The following is a 15,362-nucleotide window of genomic DNA, read 5'->3' on the forward strand; positions in this document are numbered from 1 at the left end:
GGTTGAATGCTCGTCAACGATCAAATGACAGCTGACATCAATTGATGTCCTTGTAGAAGAAGGCAGCTGACATCAATTGGTTTTGAATATCCCTACCTCAGTTTGAATATCCAGCATATATATTGTAGCATTGTTAGCCTTTTGAAGTATTTTCCATTTCTACGAAGGCATGGGGAAGAATTCTGCTCCCATTACTACCCCTCGGTTCATCACTTTAAGGGAAAGGATTTTAACCTGCATTTTGTGTATGTACAGTGACCCCGCAAAAATGTGTAGATTGTTGGATGATCTAAGTACTGAGGAGGAATGTGTACAATATATATCAATGTGTGAGAAAAGTGAAGAGGAATAACACAGAATATGCGGAGAAATAAGTGACTTGGTGATTTTATCAAAGTTCAAGTGTAGGTTTCATTCATTCAGAGTAGATAAACTGTTTTACATGATATATGGACAAGATATTTCTATACTCTACATGTAGGAAAAGATGCTACCAAGTTATGTAAGCATTTCTCTCCACATATGAAGGGTTCCAGCACTGTGGATTAGCAATGAACATGAAGGGGGGTCTTGCAGGGCTAAGGGCCTAATCAGTACAGCATGTGTCATCAGCCAGTGAAAGGGTTTTTATTATAAGGAGATGGGAGATTGTGTCTAGCAGACAACTCTTTTCACTCACACTCGGCATACTACTGTTGAATTAATAGAAAATTCACCAGATCTAGCAAATCTAAAAACCTCCATAGTAGATTTTTGGAGTAATCTTAAGGGATTTCATGTCCACTAGTGTCTGCATGACTTCTGCCATTTGAATCTCATTAGCTTCTGTATTCTTTTTGTATAGTACACTTGTCTGTTATATATGCATTTATAACTTTCTCGTATTAAGTGCATTATGTATGAATTTTCCTCTTATAATTATCATGAATGAGTAGGAAAATGAATCTGGGGTTGGTCAGGCCAAGACACAGGAACATATCTTCATCCCTTACACGTTATAGTGTCGCATAAGATATACCTAAATACAATGCTTACTCTGTACTTCATTTTTTTTGATACATTAATTATGTTCTAGAAATGTACTATATTATTGAGAGTTTACTTACATTTTTGTGAAAATTAGGTGAAGCGATCTTCTTTAGGAATGTAATCCCCTTATCCAGTTGAATCCAAAAGTAAGATAGGATTTACTATCCAGTCATTCACTTAAGTCATATTTTTGTTCTCTTTAAATAAAGTATTGCTTATTGCTGTCCTGGTTCTATAATTTTAACAAAAAACTTTGAATACATTTATTTTGACCTACCTTTAAACTTCTAATATTATATTTTTTTTGTTATACTTTGTCGCTATCTCCCGTGTTAGCGAGGTAGCGCAAGGAAACAGAGGAAAGAATGGCCCAACCCACCTACATACACGTCCACACACGCACATATACATACCTATACATTTCAACGTATACATGTATATATGTATACATACACAGACATATACATATATACACATGTACATAATTCATGCTTGCTGCCTTTATTCATTCCCATCGCAACCCCACACACATGAAATGACACTCCCCTTCCCCCGCACGTGTGCAAGGTAGCACTAGGAAAAGACAACAAAGGCCACATTCATTCACACTCAGTCTCTAGCTGTCATGTATAATGCATGGAAACCACAGCTCCCTTTCCACATCCAAGCCCCACAAAACTTTCCATGGTTTACCCCAGATGCTTCACATACCCTGGTTCAATCCACTGACAGCACGTCTGATATTTGTTATAATTTTGTTTAAGCCTCATTTTTTTAAGTGGAGGTCAACACAGGATCATTGTCTCTTACATCAAGGATTTTCTGTTTCAGAGGAATGATTACTTTAACAAAGAAGTTGAAGTCAAGTAAAGGGGGAGGGCTACCAGAGCCCCCAAAGAAGCGCATATCAATTCGAGATCAACTGCTTGTTAAGGAGGTACAGTATGGGAGCATTTTGCTAGTATTATAAGAAATTGTTGGACTGTCATTCGTATGCTACTGGTATTTGGCTTTTAAAGTTGCAGTAATATTTGCTAAAGATTATCTCTTTTAGTTCATATTGTTATGGTTGCAGTGATATTTGCTTAAGATTATCTCTTCTAGTTCATATCGTTAGTGGATTAGTTGCCCTCATTTCATATCATTAGTGGATTAGTTGCTGTCATTTCATATCATTAGTGGATTAGTTGCCCTTAGTCATTCACAGAAGTACTAATGTGTGATAAGTAAATAGTTTTACTTTTTTCTTTCATGTTAATCCTTCTTTTTCCTTAGTCACAGTTACACTAAATATCATTTAGAAGTCTGCTAGACTTTCAGTTCCACACTTTAGTAATTACCACATACATTTTCTCACTTCTTATGCTTGTTATTTGTTTCCTTGTCTTATTTTTTCCTTCCCCATGCTCCTACCTTCCTTCTTGTTTTTACATGCTATGTACCAGATATTTCAAGTTCTGTTTATAGGTTTTTGATGCTTAATGGTGTAAGAATGATTGGGAAGCCTCCCTTTCTTGCTTGAAACCCATTGTCAGACCAAGAAACGGGTCAAATGTTTTGTTTTTTATCCTAGACCGAAGGGTAACAGGAGAGTCTTGGAAGTGATATGAGTAATGTACAGATTTTATGTTTGTGTGACTGCTTCACAGCAGGAAAAGCTTTTTACTTCACAGCAGAAAAAGCTTTTCTAAAGAATTTTTGTAACTCATCACATTTTTGCCGATTCATTTATTGAAGCAACTCTTGTTATATACAGGTATACCTGGATAATCCAGTGTAATTTTATAGATATCATTTTGCATGAGAAACTTTGATTGGATCATGAAAGCTAAATCCCTGCATAAAAAGCCATAACATAGTTAGGTTATGCTCTATTTCCAATGTAACTCAAATTCAGCTAATTCTACTTTAAGGAATACCTCTCATGAATACTTCACTTCTTTGGAGCACATCATGGTCACATGATTTCTTTTGAGACATGGCCCATCTGGGCACATCTCAGGTACAAACATTCTCTTCTCTTCCAATTTGAACACTTGCCTCACTCTTGCTGTGAAAGATCACTGATTCTAGCTTACAGCTTTCCTCCCACATCATTTTGAACAACACCTTCTGTAGAGTACCTATATCAACCCTGTCATACTTTCTCTCTTGGTTTGCATCATACAAGTCATTCTGTTTCTCATAAGTATTTCTCTCATCATCGACTTAAAAACTTGTTAATGATTATACTTTGTTGCTGTCTCCTGCATTAGTGAGGTAGCGCAAGGAAACAGATGAAAGAATGGCCCAACCCACGCACATACACGTCCACACACTCACATATACATACCTATACATTTCAACGTATACATATATATACATACACAGACATATACATATATACACATGTACATAATTCATACTTGCTGCCTTTATTCATTCCTGTCGCCACCCTGCTATGCATGAAATGACAACCCCCTCCCCCCGCACGTGCGCAAGGTAGCGCTAGGAAAAGACAACAAATGCCACATTCGTTCACACTCTGTCTCTAGCTGTCATGTATAATGCACCAAAACCTCAGCTCCCTCTCCACATCCAGGCCCCACAAAACTTTCCATGGTTTACACCAGACACTTCACATGCCCTGGTTCAATCTATTGACAGCATGTCGACCCCCGGTATACCACATCATTCCAATTCACTCTATTCCTTGCACGCCTTTCACCCTCCTGCATGTTCAGGCCCCGATCACTCAAAATCTTTATCACTCCATCTTTCCACCTCCAATTTGTTCTCCCATTTCTCGTTCCCTCCACCTCTGACACATATATCCTCTTGGTCAATCTTTCCTCACCCATTCTCTCCATGTGCCCAAACCATTTCAAAACACCCTCTTCTGCTCTCTCAACCACACTCTTTTTATTACCACACATCTCTCTTACCCTATTATTACTTACTCGATCAAACCACCTCACACCACATATTGTCCTCAAACACCTCATTTCCAACACATCCACCCTCCTATGCACAACTCTATCCATAGCCCATGCCTCGCAACCATACAACATTGTTGGAACCACTATTCCTTCAAACATACCCATTTTTGCTTTCCGAGATAATGTTCTCGACTTCCACACATTTTTCAAGGCTCCCAGAATTTTCGCCCCCTCCCCACCCTATGATTCACTTCCGCTTCCATGGTTCCATCCGCTGCCAAATCCACTCCCAGATATCTAAAACACTTTGCTTCCTCCAGTTTTTCTCATTCAAACTTACCTCCCAATTGACTTGACCCTCAACCCTACTGTACCTAATAACCTTACTCTTATTCACATTTACTCTCAACTTTCTTCTTTCACACACTTTACCAAACTCAGTCACTAGCTTCTGCAGTTTCTCACATGAACCAGCCACCAGCTGTATCATCAGCGAACAACAACTGACTCTCTTCCCAAGCTCTCTCATCCACAACAGACGGCATACTTGCCCCTCTTTCCAAAACTCTTGCATTCACATCCCTAACAACCCCATCCATAAACAAATTAAACAACCATGGATACATCACACACCCCTGCCGCAAACCTACATTCACTGAGAACCAATCACTTTCCTCTCTTCCTACACGTACACATGCCTTACATCCTCAATAAAAACTTTTCACTGATTCTGACAACTTGCCTCCCACAACATATAGTCTTAATACCTTCCACAGAGCATCTCTATCACCTCTGTCATATGCCTTCTCCAGATCCATAAATGCTACATACAAATCCATTTGCTTTTCTAAGTATTTCTCATACATTCTTCAAAGCAAACACCTGATCCACACATCCTCTACCACTTCTGAAACCACACTGCTCTTCCCCAATCTGATGCTCTGTACATGCCTTCACCCTCTCAATCAATACCCTCCCATATAATTTACTAGGAATACTCAACAGACTTATACCTCTGTAATTTGAGCACTCACTCTTATCCCCTTTGCCTTTGTACAGTGGCACTATGCAAGCATTCTACCAATCCTTAGGCACCTCACCATGAATCATACATACATTAGATAACCTTACCAACCAGTCAGCAATACAGTCACCCCCTTTTTTAATAAATGCCACTGCAATATTTTCCAAACCCGCTGCCTTGCCGGCTTTCATCTTCCACAAAGCTTTTACCACCTCTTCTCTGTTTACCAAATCATTTTCCCTAACCCTCTCACTTTGCACACCACCTCGACCAAAACACCCTATATCTGCCACTCTATCATCAAACACATTCAACAGACCTTCAAAATACTCACTCCATCTCCTCACGTCACCACTACTTGTTTTCACCTCCCCATTAGCCCTCTTCACTGAAGTTCTCATTTGTTCCCTTGTCTTACGCACTTTGTTTACCTCCTTCCTAAACATCTTTTTATTCTCCCTAAAATTTAATGATACTGTCTCACCCCAACTCTCATTTGCCCTCTTTTTCACCTCTTGCAGCTTTCTCTTGACATCCTGCCTCTTTCTTTTATACATCTCCCACTTATTTGCATTATCTCCCTGCAAAAATCGTTTAAATGCCTCCCTCTTCTCTTTCACTAATAATCTTACTTCTTCATCCCACCACTCACTACCCTTTCTAATCTGCCCACCTCCCACGCTTCTCATGCCACAAGCATCTTTTGCGCAAGCCATCACTGCTTCCCTAAATACATCCCATTCCTCTCTCACTCCCCTTACGTCCTTTGTTCTCACCTTTTTCCATTCTGTATTCAGTCTCTCCTGGTACTTCCTCACACAAGTCTCCTTCCCAAGCTCACTTACTCTCACCACTCTCTTCACCCCGACATTCTCTCTTCTTTTCTGTAAACCTCTACAAATCTTCACCTTCGCCTCCACAAGATAATGATCAGACATCCCTCCAGTTGCACATCTCAGCATATTGATATCCAAAAGTCTCTCTTTAGCACGCCTATCAATTAACACGTAATCCAATAACGTGTTCTTGCCATCTCTCCTACTTACATACGTATACTTATGTATATCTCGCTTTTTAAACCAGGTATTCCCAATCACCAGTCCTTTTTCAGCACATAAATCTACAAGCTCTTCACCATTTCCATTTACAACACTGAACACTGAACATGTTTGAAGGAATAGTAGTTCCAACAATGTTGTATGGTTGCGAGGCGTGGGCTATGGATAGAGTTGTGCGCAGGAGGATGGATGTGCTGGAAATGAGATGTTTGAGGACAATGTGTGGTGTGAGGTGGTTTGATTGAGTAAGTAACGTAAGGGTAAGAGAGATGTGTGGAAATAAAAAGAGTGTGGTTGAGAGAGCAGAAGAGGGTGTTTTGAAATGGTTTGGGCACATGGAGAGAATGAGTGAGGAAAGATTGACCAAGAGGATATATGTGTCGGAGGTGAAGGGAACGAGGAGAAGAGGGAGACCAAATTGGAGGTGGAAAGATGGAGTGAAAAGGATTTTGTGTGATCGGGGCCTGAACATGCAGGAGGGTGAAAGGAGGGCAAGGAATAGAGTGAATTGGAGCGATGTGGTATACAGGGGTTGACGTGCTGTCAGTGGATTGAATCAAGGCATGTGAAGCGTCCGGGGTAAACCATGGAAAGCTGTGTAGGTATGTATATTTGCGTGTGTGGACGTGTGTATGTACATGTGTATGGGGGGGGTTGGGCCATTTCTTTCGTCTGTTTCCTTGCGCTACCTCGCAAACGCGGGAGACAGCAACAAAGTATAAAAAAAAAAAATATATATATATTTTTTTTTTTTTTTTTTTTACTTTGTCGCTGTCTCCCGCGTTTGCGAGGTAGCGCAAGGAAACAGACGAAAGAAATGGCCCAACCCCCCCCCATACACATGTATATACATACGTCCACACACGCAAATATACATACCTACACAGCTTTCCATGGTTTACCCCAGACGCTTCACATGCCTTGATTCAATCCACTGACAGCACGTCAACCCCTGTATACCACATCGCTCCAATTCACTCTATTCCTTGCCCTCCTTTCACCCTCCTGCATGTTCAGGCCCCGATCACACAAAATCTTTTTCACTCCATCTTTCCACCTCCAATTTGGTCTCCCTCTTCTCCTCGTTCCCTCCACCTCCGACACATATATCCTCTTGGTCAATCTTCCTCACTCATTCTCTCCATGTGCCCAAACCACTTCAAAACACCCTCTTCTGCTCTCTCAACCACGCTCTTTTTATTTCCACACATCTCTCTTACCCTTACGTTACTTACTCGATCAAACCACCTCACACCACACATTGTCCTCAAACATCTCATTTCCAGCACATCCATCCTCCTGCGCACAACTCTATCCATAGCCCACGCCTCGCAACCATACAACATTGTTGGAACCACTATTCCTCAAACATACCCATTTTTGCTTTCCGAGATAATGTTCTCGACTTCCACACATTCTTCAAGGCCCCCAGAATTTTCGCCCCCTCCCCCACCCTATGATCCACTTCCGCTTCCATGGTTCCATCTGCTGCCAGATCCACTCCCAGATATCTAAAACACTTCACTTCCTCCAGTTTTTCTCCATTCAAACTCACCTCCCAATTGACTTGACCCTCAACCCTACTGTACCTAATAACCTTGCTCTTATTCACATTTACTCTTAACTTTCTTCTTCCACACACTTTACCAAACTCAGTCACCAGCTTCTGCAGTTTCTCACATGAATCAGCCACCAGCGCTGTATCATCAGTGAACAACAACTGACTCACTTCCCAAGCTCTCTCATCCCCAACAGACTTCATACTTGCCCCTCTTTCCAAAACTCTTGCATTTACCTCCCTAACAACCCCATCCATAAACAAATTAAACAACCATGGAGACATCACACACCCCTGCCGCAAACCTACATTCACTGAGAACCAATCACTTTCCTCTCTTCGTACACGTACACATGCCTTACATCCTCGATAAAAACTTTTCACTGCTTCTAACAACTTTCCTCCCACACCATATATTCTTAATACCTTCCACAGAGCATCTCTATCAACTCTATCATATGCCTTCTCCAGATCCATAAATGCTACATACAAATCCATTTACTCGATCAAACGACCTCACACCACATATTGTCCTCAAACATCTCACCTCGAGCACATCCACCCTCCCGCGCACAACTCCATCCACAGCCCACGCCCCGGAACCACACAACACTGTTGGAACCACCATTCCCCCAAACATAGTCACTCTTGCTCTCAGAGATAATGTTCTCGACCTCCACACACTCTTCAAGGCCCCCAGGATTCTCGCCCCCTCCCCCACCTCACGACTCACTTCCGCTTCCATGGTTCCACCCACCGCCAGATCCACTCCCAGATATCCAAAACACCCCACCTCCTCCAGCCCCTCTCCATTCAAACTTACCTCCCAATTGATTGAGTAAGTAATGTAAGGGTAAGAGAGATGTGTGGAAATAAAAAGAGCGTGGTTGAGAGAGCAGAAGAGGGTGTTTTGAAATGGTTTGGGCACATGGAGAGAATGAGTGAGGAAAGATTGACAAAGAGGATATATGTGTCGGAGGTGGAGGGAATGAGAAGTGGGAGACCAAATTGGAGGTGGAAAGATGGAGTGAAAAAGATTTTGAGTGATCGGGGCCTGAACATGCAGGAGGGTGAAAGGTGGGCAAGGAATAGAGTGAATTGGAACGATGTGGTATACCGGGGTCGATGTGCTGTCAATGGATTGAATCAGGGCATGTGAAGCGCCTGGGGTAAACCATGGAAAGTTGTGTGGGGCCTGGATGTGGAAAGGGAGCTGTGGCTTCGGGCATTATTGCATGACAGCTAGAGACTGAGTGTGAACGAATGGGGCCTTCGTTGTCTTTTCCTAGTGCTACCTCGCACACATGAGGGGGGAGGGGGGATGTTATTCCATGTGTGGCGAGGTGGCGATGGGAATGAATAAAGGCAGACAGTGTGAATTGTGTGCATGTGTATATATATATGTGTCTGTGTGTGTATATATATGTGTACTTTGAGATGTATAGGTATGTATATTTGTGTATGTGGACGTATGTATATACATGTGTATGGGGGTGGGTTGGGCCATTTCTTTCGTCTGTTTCCTTGTGCTACCTGGCAAACGCGGGAGACAGCGACAAAGCAAAAAAAAAAAATATATATATATTATCCCTGGGGATAGGGGAGAAAGAATACTTCCCACGTATTCCCTGCGTGTCGTAGAAGGCGACTAAAAGGGGAGGGAGCGGGTGGCTGGAAATCGCTCCCCTTCCTCTTTTTTTTCAATTTTCCAAAAGAAGGAACAGAGAAGGGGGCCAGGTGAGGATATTCCCTCGAAGGCCCAGTCCTCTGTTCTTAACGCTAACCTTGCTAATGCGGGAAATGGCGAATAGTACGAAAGAAAGATATATATATATATATAAATTTTAGGTAATCAGTGATGGCTTGCTCAAAAGATGCTTGTGCATGAGAAGAGTGGATGTGGTCTGTTAAAAGGGTAGCGATTGTAGGTAGATGAAGTAAGAAGTATTAGTGAAAGAGAAGAGGGAGAGGCCATTTGACGATTTTTGCAGGGAAAAAATTCAATAGAATTGGGAGACGAATAAAAGAAAAGTGAACAGGAGGTCAAGAGAAAGGTGCAAGAGGTGAAAAAAAGTGGCAAATTAGAGTTGGGGTGAGAGACTATCAGTAAATTTTAGGGAGAATAAAAAGATGTTCTGGAAGAAGGTAAATAGGGGTCGTAAGACAAGGTACAAATGGAACTTCAGTGAAGGGCGTAAATGGGGAGGTGATAACAAGTAGTGGTGATGTGAGAAGGAGATGGAATGAGTATTTTGAAGGTTTGTTGAATGTGTCTGATGACAGAGTGGCAGATATAGGGTGTTTTGGTCGAGGTGGTGTGCAAAGTGAGAGGGTTAGGGAAAATGATTTGGTAAACAGAGAAGAGGTAGTAAAAGCTTTGCGGAAGATGAAAGCCGGCAAGGCAGCAGGTTTGGATGGTGTTGCAGTGGAATTTATTAAAAAAGGGGGGTGACTGTATTGTTGACTGGTTGGTAAGGTTATTTAATGTATGTATGACTCATGGTGAGGTGCCTGAGGATTGGCGGAATGCGTGCATAGTGCCATTGTACAAAGGCAAAGGGGATAAGAGTGAGTGCTCAAATTACAGAGGTATAAGTTTGTTGAGTATTCCTGGTAAATTATATGGGAGGGTATTGATTGAGAGGGTGAAGGCATGTACAGAGCATCAGATTGGGAAAGAGCAGTGCGGTTCAGAAGTGTAGAGGAAAGTGTGGAACAGGTGTTTTGGGGGTTTGAAGAATGTATGTGAGAAATACATAGAAAAGCACATGGAATTGTATGTTAGCATTTTATGGTCTGGATAAGGCATATGATAGAGTTGATAGAGATTCTCTTGGAAGGTATTTAGAATATTTGGTGTGGGAGGCAAGTTGTTAGAAGCAGTGAAAATTTTATCGAGATGTAAGGCATTTGTAACGTGAAAGGAAGAGAGGAAAGTGATTGGTTCTCAGAGAATGAGTTTGCGGCAGGGTGTGTGATGTCTCCATGGATGTATAATTTGTTAATTGATGGGGTTTTTAGGGATGTAATGCAAGAGTCCTGGAAAGTGTGCAAGTATGAAGTCTGTTGGGGATGAGAGAGCTTGGGAAGTGAGTCAGTTGTTTGTTCGCTGATGATACAGCGCTGGTGGCTGATTCATGTGAGAAAACTGCAGAAGCTGGTGACTGAGTTTGGTAAAGTGTGTGGAAGAAGAAAGTTAAGAGTAAATGTGAATAAGAGCAAGGTTATTAGGTACAGTAGGGTGAGGGTCAAGTCAATTGGGAGGTGAGTTTGAATGGAGAAAAACTGGAGGAAGTGAAGTGTTTTAGATATCTGGGAGTGGATCTGTCAGCGGATGGAACCATGTGAAGCGGAAGTGGATCATAGGGTGGGGGAGGGGGCGAAAATTTTGGGAGCCTTGAAAAATGTGTGGAAGTCGAGAACATTATCTCGGAAAGCAAAAATGGGTATGTTTGAAGGAATAGTGGTTCCAACAATGTTGTATGGTTGCGAGGCGTGGGCTATGGATAGAGTTGTGCGCAGGAGGATGGATGTGCTGGAAATGAGATGTTTGAGGACAATGTGTGGTGTGAGGTGGTTTGATCGAGTAAGTAACGTAAGGGTAAGAGAGATGTGTGGAAATAAAAAGAGCGTGGTTGAGAGAGCAGAAGAGGGTGTTTTGAAATGGTTTGGGCACATGGAGAGAATGAGTGAGGAAAGATTGACTAAGAGGATATATGTGTCGGAGGTGAAGGGAACGAGGAGAAGAGGAGACCAAATTGGAGGTGGAAAGATGGAGTGAAAAAGATTTTGAGTGATCGGGGCCTGAACATGCAGGAGGTGAAAGGAGGGCAAGGAATAGAGTGAATTGGAGCGATGTGGTATACAGGGTTGACGTGCTGTCAGTGGAGTGAATCAAGGCATGTGAAGCGTCTGGGGTAAACCATGGAAAGCTGTGTAGGTATGTATATTTGCGTGTGTGGACGTGTGTATGTACATGTGTATGGGGGGGGGGGGTTGGGCCATTTCTTTCGTCTGTTTCCTTGCGCTACCTCACAAACGCGGGAGACAGCGACAAAGTATAAAAAAAAAAAAAAAAAAAAAAAATATATATATATAATATAATATATATATATAATATATTTTTTTTTTTTTTTCTTCCAAAAGAAGGAACAGAGAAGGGGGCCAGGTGAGGATATTCCCTCAAAGACCCAGTCCTCTGTTCTTAACGCTACCTCGCTATCGCAGGAAATGTGAATAGTAAATGAAAGAAAGAAAGAAAAAGATATATATATATATATTTTTTTTTTATTTAATATAATTAAAACTATGTCGCTGTGTCCCGCGTTAGCAAGTAGCGCTATATATATATATATAATATATATATATTATCCCTGGGGATAGGGGAGAAAGAATACTTCCCACGTATTCCCTGCGTGTCGTAGAAGGCGACTAAAAGGGGAGGAGCAGGGGGCTGGAAATCCTCCCCTCTCGTTTTTTTTTTTTTTTCTTTAATTTTCCAAAAATAGGAACAGAGAAGGGGGCCAGGTGAGGATATTCCCTCAAAGACCCAGTCCTCTGTTCTTAATGCTACCTTGCTAATGCAGGAAATGGCGAATAGTATGAAAGAAAAGATATATATATATCTTTTCTTTCATACTATTCGCCATCTCCCGCGTTAGCGAGGTAGGGCTAAGAACAGAGGACTGGGCCTTTGAGGGAATATCCTTACCTGGCCCCCTCCTCTGTTCCTTCTTTTGAGAGGGGAGGATTTCCAGCCACCCGCTCCCTCCCCTTTTAGTCACCTTCTACGACACGCAGGGAATACGTGGGAAGTATTCTTTCTCCCCTATCCCCAGGGATAAGATATATATATATATATATATATATATATATATATATATATATATATATATATATATATATATATATATATATTCCCTGGGGATAGGGGATTAAGAATACTTCCCACGTATTCCCTGCGTGTCGTAGAAGGCGACTAAAAGGGGAGGGAGCAGGGGGCTGGAAATCCTCCCCTCTCGTTTTTTTTTTTTTTTTTTTTTTTTTTTTCAATTTTCCAAAAGAAGGAACAGAGAATTGGGCCAGGTGAGGGTATTCCCTCAAAGGCCCAGTCCTCTGTTCTTAACGCTACCTTGCTAATGCGGGAAATGGCGAATAGTTTGAAAGAAAATATATATATATATATATATATATATTTTTTTTTTTTTTTTTTTTTTTTTTTTTTTTACTTTGTCGCTGTCTCCCGCGCCTGCGAGGTAGCGCAAGGAAACAGACGAAAGAAATGGCCCAACCCCCCCCCCATACACATGTACATACACACGTCCACACACGCAAATATACATACCTACACAGCTTTCCATGGTTTACCCCAGACGCTTCACATGCCTTGCTTCAATCCACTGACAGCACGTCAACCCCTGTATACCACATGACTCCAATTCACTCTATTTCTTGCCCTCCTTTCACCCTCCTGCATGTTCAGGCCCCGATCACACAAAATCTTTTTCACTCCATCTTTCCACCTCCAATTTGGTCTCCCTCTTCTCCTCGTTCCCTCCACCTCCGACACATATATCCTCTTGGTCAATCTCTCCTCACTCATTCTCTCCATGTGCCCAAACCATTTCAAAACACCCTCTTCTGCTCTCTCAACCACGCTCTTTTTATTTCCACACATCTCTCTTACCCTTACGTTACTTACTCGATCAAACCACCTCACACCACACATTGTCCTCAAACATCTCATTTCCAGCACATCCATCCTCCTGCGCACATCTCTATCCATAGCCCACGCCTCGCAACCATACAGCATTGTTGGAACCACTATTCCCTCAAACATACCCATTTTTGCTTTCCGAGATAATGTTCTCGACTTCCACACATTCTTCAAGGCCCCCAGAATTTTCGCCCCCTCCCCCACCCTATGATCCACTTCCGCTTCCATGGTTCCATCCGCTGCCAGATCCACTCCCAGATATCTAAAACACTTCACTTCCTCCAGTTTTTCTCCATTCAAACTCACCTCCCAATTGACTTGACCCTCAACCCTACTGTACCTAATAACCTTGCTCTTATTCACATTTACTCTTAACTTTCTTCTTCCACACACTTTACCAAACTCAGTCACCAGCTTCTGCAGTTTCTCACATGAATCAGCCACCAGCGCTGTATCATCAGTGAACAACAACTGACTCACTTCCCAAGCTCTCTCATCCCCAACAGACTTCATACTTGCCCCTCTTTCCAAAACTCTTGCATTTACCTCCCTAACAACCCCATCCATAAACAAATTAAACAACCATGGAGACATCACACACCCCTGCCGCAAACCTACATTCACTGAGAACCAATCACTTTCCTCTCTTCGTACACGTACGCATGCCTTACATCCTCGATAAAAACTTTTCACTGCTTCTAACAACTTGCCTCCCACACCATATATTCTTAATACCTTCCACAGAGCATCTCTATCAACTCTATCATATGCCTTCTCCAGATCCATAAATGCTACATACAAATCCATTTACTCGATCAAACGACCTCACACCACATATTGTCCTCAAACATCTCACCTCGAGCACATCCACCCTCCCGCGCACAACTCCATCCACAGCCCACGCCCCGGAACCACACAACACTGTTGGAACCACCATTCCCCCAAACATAGTCACTCTTGCTCTCAGAGATAATGTTCTCGACCTCCACACACTCTTCAAGGCCCCCAGGATTCTCGCCCCCTCCCCCACCTCACGACTCACTTCCGCTTCCATGGTTCCACCCACCGCCAGATCCACTCCCAGATATCCAAAACACCCCACCTCCTCCAGCCCCTCTCCATTCAAACTTACCTCCCAATTGATTGAGTAAGTAATGTAAGGGTAAGAGAGATGTGTGGAAATAAAAAGAGCGTGGTTGAGAGAGCAGAAGAGGGTGTTTTGAAATGGTTTGGGCACATGGAGAGAATGAGTGAGGAAAGATTGACAAAGAGGATATATGTGTCGGAGGTGGAGGGAATGAGAAGTGGGAGACCAAATTGGAGGTGGAAAGATGGAGTGAAAAAGATTTTGAGTGATCGGGGCCTGAACATGCAGGAGGGTGAAAGGTGGGCAAGGAATAGAGTGAATTGGAACGATGTGGTATACCGGGGTCGATGTGCTGTCAATGGATTGAATCAGGGCATGTGAAGCGCCTGGGGTAAACCATGGAAAGTTGTGTGGGGCCTGGATGTGGAAAGGGAGCTGTGGCTTCGGGCATTATTGCATGACAGCTAGAGACTGAGTGTGAACGAATGGGGCCTTCGTTGTCTTTTCCTAGTGCTACCTCGCACACATGAGGGGGGAGGGGGATGTTATTCCATGTGTGGCGAGGTGGCGATGGGAATGAATAAAGGCAGACAGTGTGAATTGTGTGCATGTGTATATATATATGTGTCTGTGTGTGTATATATATGTGTACTTTGAGATGTATAGGTATGTATATTTGTGTATGTGGACGTATGTATATACATGTGTATGGGGGTGGGTTGGGCCATTTCTTTCGTCTGTTTCCTTGTGCTACCTGGCAAACGCGGGAGACAGCGACAAAGCAAAAAAAAAAATATATATATATATTATCCCTGGGGATAGGGGAGAAAGAATACTTCCCACGTATTCCCTGCGTGTCGTAGAAGGCGACTAAAAGGGGAGGGAGCGGGTGGCTGGAAATCCTCCCCTCTCGTTTTTTTTCAATTTTCCAAAAGAAGGAACAGAGAAGGGGGCCAGGTGAGGATATTCCCT

At 42.6% G+C, this 15,362-nt stretch overlaps 1 protein-coding gene across 10 annotated transcripts in view; it reads left to right on the plus strand.

Moving 5' to 3' along the window:
- LOC139763185 (NEDD8-conjugating enzyme UBE2F-like) overlaps positions 1-15,362 on the plus strand; it is a 169,064-nt gene that overhangs the window by 2,631 nt on the left and 151,071 nt on the right. For all 10 annotated transcript variants that reach the window (XR_011716054.1, XM_071688911.1, XM_071688912.1 and 7 more), the window contains one exon: positions 1,861-1,966. Coding sequence is in view for 9 of the 10 variants with exons in the window: in XM_071688911.1 (XP_071545012.1) it covers positions 1,865-1,966 (102 nt within the window). In the remaining variant the exon portion in view is untranslated. The remainder of the gene's footprint in view (positions 1-1,860; positions 1,967-15,362) is intronic.

This window comes from Panulirus ornatus, chromosome 46, assembly GCF_036320965.1.
Source record: "Panulirus ornatus isolate Po-2019 chromosome 46, ASM3632096v1, whole genome shotgun sequence".
In the NCBI taxonomy this organism is placed as follows: Eukaryota; Metazoa; Arthropoda; class Malacostraca; order Decapoda; family Palinuridae; genus Panulirus; species Panulirus ornatus.